The 11,583-nt window shown below is 50.2% G+C and overlaps 1 protein-coding gene across 1 annotated transcript in view; it reads right to left on the bottom strand.

Moving 5' to 3' along the window:
* Window positions 1-1,741: 1,741 nt before the first annotated feature.
* LOC146869199 (proteasome activator complex subunit 1-like) overlaps window positions 1,742-11,583 on the bottom strand; it is a 120,994-nt gene continuing 111,152 nt past the window's right edge. The window contains exons 10-11 of the mRNA XM_085643135.1: window positions 2,412-2,498; window positions 1,742-2,054 (exon numbers count right to left, since the gene is read on the bottom strand). Coding sequence (XP_085499261.1) covers window positions 1,974-2,054; window positions 2,412-2,498 — 168 coding nt within the window. The 3' untranslated portion in view covers window positions 1,742-1,973. The remainder of the gene's footprint in view (window positions 2,055-2,411; window positions 2,499-11,583) is intronic.

The following is an 11,583-nucleotide window of genomic DNA, read 5'->3' as shown; positions in this document are numbered from 1 at the left end:
TAACAGGATCCGAACAAATCAAGGCACTTTACTTGGTGATGCAGAAATAATAAATATTCAACAAAACCAGATTTCCACACATTATCCTTTGTGTGCAATATAGTTTTATTGGTAAAGCCGTAGGTCTGAACAAATTTAGTGATCGATGGAAAAAAGCTGTCTGTAAATGACAATGCGCTACCAAACGATGCTTAGTTACTTTAAAAAAATCACCCGTCTCAAGTCCATTTAAGCTAGGTGGGTCGCCAAAGTTTGTTCTAAGAAGTGTTCTAAAAAGGTTAGGAAGTACTGGGCTAACGTGTCAAAAGCTCACCTACCTCTATCATGAAATAAGAACTATTAGTGGCCTTTTTTGGAGCGGGTACATGTGTTACATTCCTGTATTGTGAAATTAAATCTGTAAGCAGCCTTTTCTTGAAGAGGATATGTGGTACACACTTTCCATACTCTATTATCAAAAAGAAGATGCAGATTGGATTTTTTGAAAACGCCTTTCATATGCTGCTGTTGCACTGCCTGTGAATGCTTCTTTTCCTGGTCTCGTTATGACGTTACTAGCTAACCCTTATATTTGTGATGCTTTTGTGTTGTGCTTGTCTGCTGCCTGTGCCCATCGGTTCATTCTATAGGACCGTTTTCTGCTTGCCCAGACTTGCCTCATCAGGACATAGGAGGTCTTGGTAGAAGCAGGAAGAATAGGTCCTTGATGTCTCTACATAATCAGTGGCGGCTGCTCCCTGGAAGCAGTAGTGGGGTGGGAAGTGGCTTAAAAAATATATTATATATATATCACTTACCTGCCAGCAGGCTGCAGCCTCTCCCCTCTGTCTTCTTCCTGGCTTCTGTGGAAACAGGAGGCACCCAGGCTCCCCATAAGCAAATCTCAATGCTTCACTGGCCTGACAGCCGTGATCCGGTGCTCAGCCAGGGAATGGGGGCCTGGGCATGTTCTCAACGCAGGCTGTAATACAGTCTGCATGGAGATTATGCAACGTGCGCATGAATGTTTAGCCAGCTCGAGAGGAACGGTACAACAATCATGCGCACTTACATAGTGCTCACCACTCCTCTGCTCAGAGAGCAGAGCAGATCTGCCTGCTGAGACGCCGCAACAGGAACAAATAAACTGATAATAACGTAGTTGTTTTATTTTTCCTTTTTTTTCCAGTACGAAAAAAAGTAGGGTGACGCTCCTCCACCTTAGCGGAGGAGCCACCACTGTACATACTTACATTTTTTTGTCTATAAATGTCTGTGGAATTCAATAAATATTATGAGATACTTTTACTCCAAGCAATGTAGAGCTTTAAAAGGGACACACTCAAGCCTGTTCTACCATTGATCAGTGGCTCGTTTTTGTCTTTAAAGTTTCATCTTCGTTTCATGTTTTTCTTTTTTTTTTTTTTTAATATTGCCTCTCTATGGTCACTGTATCCCAACTTGACCCCTTTTTCTTATTTCTAGGATCATGTGGCAAAACTGGGAGCAAACCCGTCACATCGGCAAGACTCTATTAGAATCTAAAGCATACAGGCAATTGGTAGATTCTGACACCCACCTTGATGACATCAGGAGTGTCTGGACCAACCAGCTCCTCAACTGCGAGATTGCCAAGCTGGCTTCTGTGGCCAATGGTAGTGCATGAGACTTTCACTGTCAAAAGGAAGATCCATAGGCAAGAGTGTAGATGTGGCTGAAGCCTTAAGAAGGAAGCACACAACATGGGAGATACAAGGAGCGCTTGTTCTGTAGTTTTTCCACATATTTATTTATTACACATCTTAAATTATTAAGTGCATGTGTTTGTGACCTGATTTCAAGAGTTCTTGATTCTGCATAAATGGAAAAGTGAAGAAAGGGAAATAGACGGATCGGGACATAATTTTATTACTCGATGGTAGTAGAGTGCAATGAAACTTGTTAGTAAGGCAACGAGACATAAAAATGAAGACTTGGGTGGGTGCTCAGTATATTCAGTAAATCAGAGCCTTGTCCCGTCCTCGCGGCTTGATGATCTTCTCAGAGTTCTTCATGACAATGTCGTACAGGATGGCCTAGAATATTAAGAGAAAGGAGACGTCATTCGGAATAAGCATTAATTTCAAGTATTTTATCCTTACCCTCACCGCATCACATCTTTATTCAGACATACACTTCCACCCCACAAGTACACTATCACCCCATTCTCTTTTCAGGGTTTGGATCTTGGGGTGGGAAAGGTTCTCAATGCTATGGGTTAGGATGAGATTCCAGCTAGCTTGTGAAGTAAGTCCTGGGCTTCACATCAAGCATGCCACTCTGCTCCGCTGCAAGGGGACATGCCTGTAGGAGCCAGCCCTCCTATCCATTCAGCTTTGGGCTTCACATACAAACTGACCCCTTAGAGCGGCTGAGTTAGAAATGGAACTTACATAAGTGTTCCTGATCTCCATCACCATCACTCGCAGCTCGGCGTACTGAGCCTCGTCAAGCTCATGTACCAGCTGACGGTAGTCTCCCTGAGTACAAGATCACAAGAAGATCAAATAAGATACATGTGCCTGCAGGGTCATGGGCAGGGCAGAGACAGAAACAATTTACATCATTCCCTCGGGCACTGACAGCATATTATGAACACAGACATTGAATTAGATGGAGTAGTTTCTTACCTGTAACTCCAGTTCTGTAGTAGGGGTATCTCTGTTATAGTCATAATCTATGAATAATCCCCGCCCATGTGCGGGGACCCCGGAGCAATCAAAAATATCTCTTAAGCTGTCCCGCATTTGCAAACCTGCAAAGACACTTAAGAGACAGACAAAATAATACAGCCTAATCACCACAAGGCTGCACTGGCCAGCACTTCCTCTGAAGTGAACACAAAAGCCAAAATAAAGTTGAAATGTCATTTTTATTCACATTTGACATGTTCCTTTATTATCACACACTCCCTTCACCAAAATCCCTTTAAACAATAGAGAGGAAGGGGTGGACAGACAAGCCCTATAGGCTGTCATTATGTGTCTGCTAAAGGGATACCGTGCCTTTAAGAAACTCTCCAGAGACCCCCGGTATCCCAGGATGCACAGCCAACACAAGTTACTTTCAGTTCTTTTTGAAGGTGTATAACAACAGGCCTGATACCGTCAGGTTACTCCACCGGGGAGGAGGGAGGGTCGCTTATGACTATAACAGAGATACCCCTACTACAGAACTGGAGTTACAGGTAAGAAACTACTCCTTCTGTAGTAGGGGATCTCTGTGTATAGTCATAATCTATGAATAGAATGGCAAGCCCATCCCAACCAACAAGAAGCGGTGGAGTAAGACCAACCACCAACAAATCACTGTGCAAACAAATTCCTTAGCGAAGCCTGTCCAACCTGCGCATCTGCCCTAGCATCAGAGTCCAGGCAGTAATGCTTTGTAAACGTATGGACTGACTTCCAGGTGGCAGCCTTACAAATGTCAGCAATGGGAACATTCCTAAGCAAAGCGGTGGTAGCCGCCTTTCCTCTAGTCGAATGTGCTGTAGGCTTACCCCCTAATGTTTTATTAGCTTTTTGGTAACAAAGCTGAATACAGGAAACAATCCATCTGGAAATGGACTGCTTTGAGGTAGCTAAACCAGTTCTTACCGAACCATAATTAACAAACAGTTGATCCGACCTGCGGATATCTTTTGTCTTATCCAGGTAGAATTTCAACACCCTACGCACATCAAGTGAATGCAGAGACCTCTCCGCCGGAGAGGAAGGATGCTGAAAAAACGTAGGCAAAGTTATCATCTGATTCACATGGAAATCTGATATCACCTTAGGCAAAAATTTAGGATGGGTACGCATCACTACTTTAGAAGCATGGAAAACAGTATACGGCTCTTGGCAACACAGAGCCTGAATCTCACTCACCCTCCTGGCCGATGTAATGGCTACAAGGAAGGCCGCCTTCCAAGACAAATGCTGCAGCGAAGCCTTATGAATAGGTTCAAAAGGCTCCCTCATCAATCTAGATAACACCACATTCAATTCCCAAGGTGGAGAAGGCCTTCTAACAGGGGGAAACACCTTACGCAAACCCTCCAAAAAATCCTTAATCACAGGGATTTGAAAAAATGAGGTTTGAGAAGGGCCCTTCCTATACGCAGTCAGAGCTGCGAGATGAACCTTAATAGATTGGAAATTAAGCCCAGACTGAGCTAACTGCAGCAGATAAGGCAAAATAACGTCTTCTTTACAGGATGTAGGGTCAAAGTCCTTCGCCTTGCACCATAAGCAGAATCTCTTCCACTTATAGGCGTAGGAGGTCCTCGTAGACGGTCTCTTAGCCTCTTTTAAGATCTCCATACAGTCCTGAGGCAGGTTCAAGTGTCCATACTGCACTAGCTCAGGAGCCATGCTGCCAAACTCAATGACGAGAGATTGGGGTGAACCATCTGCCCTCCGAACTTCGTGAGGAGGTCCGGCCGGCACGGCAGGCGCCGGTGCGGCAGAACAGACCGGTGAAGAAGGTCGGTGAACCACCATTGTCTCGGCCACTCCGGAGCAATCAGGATCATTCTGGCTCTGGATTGCGACAGCTTGATCAGCACCGCCGGAATCAGGGGAATGGGTGGAAAGGCGTAGAGAAAGCTGTTGGACCAGCTGATCCATAGTGCATTCCCCAGCGTCCCTGGTTGGTAGTACCTGGACGCGAAGTCGCGGCATTTGCTGTTTTCTGCCGTGGCGAACAGATCTATATCCGGAGTGCCCCATTCTGCGAAGACGTCTTAGCACGTCGTCGTTTAGCACCCACTCGTGGTTCTCTTGAACGAGTCTGCTGAGCGCGTCTGCTTGGGCATTCTGCACTCCCGGCAAGTGGGTCGCCGTGATCGTCAGATTCCTGGCCAGCAGCCAGTTCCAGATCGCCTGTGCCTCCCGAGACAGGGTGCGTGACCGGGAGCCCCCCTGCTTGTTGAGGTAATACATGGTCGTAGTATTGTCCGTCTGAACCAGCAGGGAGGACGTCCTGAAGGAGGGATGGAACGCCTTCAAGGCCAAGTGTACTGCTCTGAGTTCCAAAAAGTCGATATGGTAGGTCGTCTCCATCTGCGACCATATCCCCTGAATCTGAAGAGGGCCCGAATGCGCTCCCCAGCCCTGGAGAGACGCATCGGTCACTATGGTCTGGGCCGGAATGTCCTTGTGAAAAGGGGTCCCCTTGCAGACATTCTCTGGGGAACACCACCATTTCAGAGACTGCCGAGCGTGCTGAGACAACTGGATCTTGTCCTCCCAACGCCCCCTCCTCTGGTCCCATTGATCCTCCAGACATTCCTGCAGGGGCCTCATATGCAGACGTGCATTGGGGGTGAGGAAGATGCAAGAAGCCATCGACCCCAGTAATGAAGACACCGTCCTCACCGTAGGAGAGCGGGCTGAGATGAGATGCAGAGCCTTCCCACGGATCGATAAGCGTCTCTCCTCCGAAGGACACACGCTTGCGGTCAAGGTATTGACTGAAGCCCCCAAGTACTGGAGACACTGCACAGGGATCGGCATTGACTTCGTCATGTTGATGTGCAGCCCCAGACGGTGAAGCAAAGCCGCCGTCCTGTTGAAATGGCACTGGGCTTCCTGATAAGTGGACGCTTTGATCAACCAGTCGTCCAGGTAAGGGTACACAAACACCTTGGTCTTCCGCAGGTGTGCCGCGACCACTGCCATGCACTTGGAGAACGTCCGTGGCGCAGACTTCAGGCCAAACGGGAGTACGGAATACTGGTAATGGTTGTTGCCTACCAGAAACCTCAGGAATTTGCGATGCTTCGGTGCGATCGGCACATGAAAGTAAGCGTCCTGCAGATCTATGGCGCACAGCCAGTCTCCTCGATGCAACTGAGGGTAAATCTGATGCAGGGACAACATACGGAACTTTTCTCGGCGGATCCACCTGTTTGCTTGACGCAGATCCAGAATAGGCCTGAACTCGTTCTTGTCTTTTTTTCTTACGAGAAAGAACCGTGAGTAGAGACCTTTTCCTTTTTGCCTCAAAGGAACAGCTTCTATCGCCTTCTTTTTTAATAGAACGTCCGCCTCCCGCTGGAGCTCCCGCACCATGTAAAGGGAGCGCACTGGTGGAATCTGTGGAGGCGAACTGGTGAAACGAAGACAGTAGCCATTGCAAACAATATTCAGCACCCACTTGTCCTGTGTTATTGTCCTCCACTCTGCCAGGTAGTGTTGAATACTTCCCCCCACCGGAGCGGGTAACGGATGAGGGGGAAGTAACTTTTCAGGGCTTCGACCCGGACGGGCCTTTGTTCCCCGCCGAGGACTGATGCTGGCCTCTGCCCCTCTGGCGCTTCTGAAAGGGCTGCCTCTGGTACTGCTGCTGTTGCTGGGGGCCCGACTGACGCCCTTGGCCCCTCTGCTTGGTGTAGCGCCTGCCCGAGGAACGGAAGGACCTCCTCTGCTCCTTAGGCCGCTCCAGCCCCACCGCCTTCAGAGTCTCCGCCTCAGCCTTCATGCGGGCCATCTCGTCATCCGCATGCGACCCGAATAACGTTGTGCCAGAGAATGGTAGATTGGCGATCTTCTGCTGCGCTTCCGGCTTGAGCGGAGTCAGCCGCAGCCAGGAATGCCTCCTCATATGTATGCCGTGGCAGTACCCATGGGCTGCCAACAACGACACGTCCCCCGCCGCACTGATGATCTGATTAGAGACCATCATGCCCTCGTTCAGCACCTCTTGAAAATCCTCCCTCTTGTCTCTGGGCAGGGAGGCCGCGAACTGTTGCAGGGAGTCCCAAAGAGACCTGTCATAGCGCCCCAACAGAGCGGAGGCGCTAGCGGCCTTCATTGCAGTAGCCGACGTGGAGCACATCCTCCTCCCCAAGGAGTCCATTTTGCGACTCTCCTTATCCGGGGGAGCCGTGGAGGAAGGCGTCGTAGAGTGTTGCTTACGAGCCGCCGCCACGATAACAGAATCCGGTGGGGGGTCCACTCTGAGGAACGCCGGATCCGAGTCAGGGGCCCTGTACTTCTTTGACAGTCTCGAGGGCGCCGGCTTCACCACAGCCGGCGTTAAGAACACTTCCATCGCAGGTTCCTCCAGTCCTGGGACCAGCGGGAGGAGGGGACGCGACAGATGTACTTTATGCAAAGTCTCAAAAATCACAGACGTAGTGGGAATAGGGGTAGTCACTGATATCCCCAACTTCGCAGCCCCTCTCAGTAACACCTCCTGGAACGTGGCAATGTCATCCACTGGAGAGACGCGGGAAGGAGGCGTCTCTGACAGCGAGGGCGAATACTTGCCAGCCCCCGGAGAGTACGTGCCCCTCGACCCTCTGGAACGGGACCGATACCTCCGTCGACCATGTCCAGAGCGAGTGGAGGATCTGCGCCTACTCCGTGATCGCCTGCGAGGGCGAGAGCGAGATCTCTGCCGGTGAGGGACCCTCGGGGGAGGAGGCGGTGGCTGCGGTGGTGAGGCAGGCAGCTGAGGCACGGGCAGAGGCAGCGGAGGAGGTGGAGGAGGAGGAAGAGGAGGCGGAGGAAGAGGAGGAGGCTGAGGAGGAGGAGGCAGTGCAGGCACCGGTGGAGGCGCCGGTGGAAGGTCAGGCACCGGAGGCAAAGGAGGCCGCTGGGTACGCAGCGGGGTCAGATGGTCTGAAGCCCCATCACTTCTAGCCGGAGAGCCCCCATCATCATTGTCCGGGCTCGCGGCCACTCTCCTCTTCTTGGCGGGCCTGTCCCGCGGGGAAGCCACCGAAGGCGACCGTCCGCGCCTCCCCGATCCTCGACTGGAGATCGTAATCACCGAGGACGTATTCCCCGATGTCTGGGACGTCGAACTGTACCTTGACCTCGAACGGCGTCTCTTCGCCCTCGACGACGAGTGCCGCCCCGCAGTCGATCGTCCTCTCGACGTCGAACCAAGTCTCCTCGACGTCGACCTATGCCTCCTCGAAGTCGAGCCCCGCCTTGATCGCCGTCGCCGGGGTGTCTGCCTCGACGTCGACTGTCTCCTCGACGCCGACTTCTGGCGTCTCGACGTCGACCGCCGGTGCCTCGGCGTCGACTGCTGCGATCTTGACGTCGATCGCTGGTATCTCGACGTCGATCGTTGATGTCTCGACGTCGATCGTTGGTATCTCGACGCCGATCGTTGGTGTCTCGACGTCGATCGTTGGTGTCTCGACGTCGACCTGCGTCTCGGCGTCGACCGCCTCCGCTTCGACGGCGGGCGCCGGGATCTCGGCGTCGACTCCGTCAGCGTCGAGCCGTGGGTAGACGGCGGCGAGTGCAGTCCATGGGGCTCGGTACGACGTCGATGTGTTGTCGACGTCGACCGTGACACCTGCGACGGCGACCCGGTCCCGGGTCTCGCCGGCCCCTCCCTCGACGTCGAACGCCGAGGCTGCCGCGACCCAGAGCCCTGGATCGACGGCGAACATACCGGTGCCTTCTCTCTCGCCGTCGACGTCGTCGCCTTCGACGTCGAACGCGACCTACCAGCCGGTAGGTGTCGTTTCTGCCCCTTTTTCTGCCCGGAGGTCCCTCCAGGGGCTGAAGCATGGGCGGAGGAGGGGGAATGGGGCCCTCCATGCCCTGAAGTCTCACCGGTCCTCTGCTTCTCCTGTCCCTGAAGGCGAGTCTTCTCCCGGTCCCTCAGGGTCCTTTTCGAAAAGGTGCTGCAGATGTCACAGGCAGCTGGGACATGTGAGGGCGACAAGCAGAGGATACACACCTCATGTGGGTCCGTCTTAGCCTTCTTCCTCCCACACTCAGGGCATTTATCGAATAAAGCCATGCTGAGAGTGGGCCAAAACTGCTCCAGATTGCAGGCAGTAGTAGACAAAGGCTTTAGACGTCGAATGAAACCACTTTTAATCCAAAAAATCCGATTTTAATCAATTAAACCACCCAAAAGGGTAGAGCTCAAGCTCCAGGGTCCTGCTAGCAGGAGCCGGAAAAAAGAACTGAAAGTAACTTGTGTTGGCTGTGCATCCTGGGATACCGGGGGTCTCTGGAGAGTTTCTTAAAGGCACGGTATCCCTTTAGCAGACACATAATGACAGCCTATAGGGCTTGTCTGTCCACCCCTTCCTCTCTATTGTTTAAAGGGATTTTGGTGAAGGGAGTGTGTGATAATAAAGGAACATGTCAAATGTGAATAAAAATGACATTTCAACTTTATTTTGGCTTTTGTGTTCACTTCAGAGGAAGTGCTGGCCAGTGCAGCCTTGTGGTGATTAGGCTGTATTATTTTGTCTGTCTCTTAAGTGTCTTTGCAGGTTTGCAAATGCGGGACAGCTTAAGAGATATTTTTGATTGCTCCGGGGTCCCCGCACATGGGCGGGGATTATTCATAGATTATGACTATACACAGAGATCCCCTACTACAGAAGTTAAGATACATGGTTGGTCACATGTCATGAAGCAGGTTCAGTCATAGAAGGTGTAATTGTGAAGACACCCGAGTGGCAATATAGTAGGATACAAATATTAAGCCATGTTATTAAGAAAGTTCATAAAAGGATTCTTACATAGTTATATATTTATAAGGTGGTGTGTGTCTACCCTCAACCAGTACAGTGCCCTGTCAAAAAAAAGGAGCTGCAGCTTGGTGTTTGGAAGGGGAAGAGAGTCCAATCGAGAAGGGAAGGCACAGTTCAAGTTATTTACTGCTTTGTTTTTTTCTACTGCTGGATCTTGTTCTGCAGACATCCAGGCTCGTTGGATGTCCTGGCTGCTGGACAGCAGACTTGGAACATTTTTTTCTACAGCTAAGGAATATGCTACTTACCAGTATGCATCTGTTCTTGGCATGTAGAGCTGCAGAGTCACACACTGAGGATAAGATTCCCATCTGGTGTTGGGCTCGGATGATTGCAGGTTGTTGTTGTCTTCGGAAGAAGCCTTTGGTCACGAGGTTGGTGACTCCTCCCCTGGACAACAGTGCGCATGGGCATCCACTCCATCGTCAGATTGTTTTTTCGCCATGATGGGAAAAGATGGAGTGTATAGGAATGAAAGAAAGGATGTCCATGTGCAATGTCTAAGTAAGACAGATGCTGGAACAGATACAGGTCCCGAGGAGGCGGGCGGGCGTGTGTGACTCTGCAGCTCTACATGCCAAGAACAGATGCATACTGGTAAGTAGCATATTCCGTTCGAGGCATATGAGCTGCAGATCACACACTGAGGATAGATTATATAGCAGTGCTTCCCCTTAGCGGTGGTCGCCTGTATCCGTTGCAGCAGTTTGAAATAAAGTTTTTAGGACAGCCTGGCCCACTGAGGCCTGTTGTTTGGCTTGCACATCAACACAGTAGTGTTTAGTGAAGGTATGCGTGGTAGACCACGTGTCTGCCTTGCAAATGTCTTCTAAGGGAATGTTACCTAAGAAGGCCATAGAAGCCCCTATTTTACGCGTGGAGTGCGCCCTAGGGGGAACTGTAAGTGTACGTTTAGCCTTTTGGTAGCATATTTGGATGCATTTAACTATCCACCGGGCTATACCGGATTTGGAGATGGGATTGCCTTTATGTGGTGGTGCGAAAGCAACAAAGAGTTATTTTGTCTTTCGAAAAGGTTTTGTCCTGTCGATGTAATAAAGCAAGGCTCTTTTGACATCTAAGGTATGTAGGGCCCTTTCAGCTACGGAGTCTGGGTTTGGGAAAAAGACTGGTAGCTCTACTGATTGGTTAAGGTGGAAAGGGGAAATCACTTTTGGAAGAAATTTAGGGTTTGTCCAAAGAACCACTTTGTTACGGTGTAGTTGTAAGAAAGGTTCCTCTAGTGTAAGGGCTTGTATTTCACTTACTCTGCGTAGGGAAGTGATTGCGATAAGGAAAGCTACCTTCCATGTTAGGAATTGTAATTCACATTTGTGCATAGGTTCAAATGGGGGACCCATAAGTCTTGTTAGAACCACATTGAGATTCCACACTGGGGAAGGTGGCAATCTTGGGGGAAGAATTCTTTTGAGACCTTCCATAAACACTTTGATGGCTGGTACCTTAAAAAGGGACAGGTGTTGCCTATTTTGCAAGTAGGCTGCCAAAGCTGCTAGGTGTAAACGTATAGAGGAATACGCTAGATTGCATCTTTGCAAGTGTAGTAGATAGCAAATGATGTTTTGGATGGAAGCATCCAATGGATGCATGTCATTATTAGCGCAGTAGATGGCAAATCGTTTCCATTTTGCGGCATAACATGCTCTAGTAGTAGGTCGTCTGGCTTCCTTTATGATATTCATACAGTCTGGAGGGAGATTGAGGTATCCGAACTCTAAGACCTCAGGATTTAGATCGCTAGGTTCAGTGTTTGAGGATCTGGGTGTCTGATTTCTCCATGGTTCTGGGTTAATAGATCCGGGGAGAGGCGTATCCTTTGATGTGGAACTAAAAATAGTTCCAGAAGTGTGGTGAACCACGGTTGACGTGCCCAAGTGGGAGCTACTAGTATTAGTGTTAGCGACTGTTGTTTCAGTTTGCGTAACACAAATGGAACTAGTGGGAGAGGCGGAAAAGCGTACGCAAATCTGCCTGACCAGTTCATCCATAGGGCATTGCCCTTCGACTGTGGGTGTGGAAACCTGGCGGCGAAGGTTGGG

The sequence above is a fragment of the Triturus cristatus genome, chromosome 1_1, assembly GCF_964204655.1.
Source record: "Triturus cristatus chromosome 1_1, aTriCri1.1, whole genome shotgun sequence".
Lineage (NCBI taxonomy): Eukaryota > Metazoa > Chordata > Amphibia > Caudata > Salamandridae > Triturus > Triturus cristatus.
The sequence above is the reverse complement of the archived record's forward strand: the minus strand, read 5'-3'. Positions and strand labels throughout refer to the sequence as shown.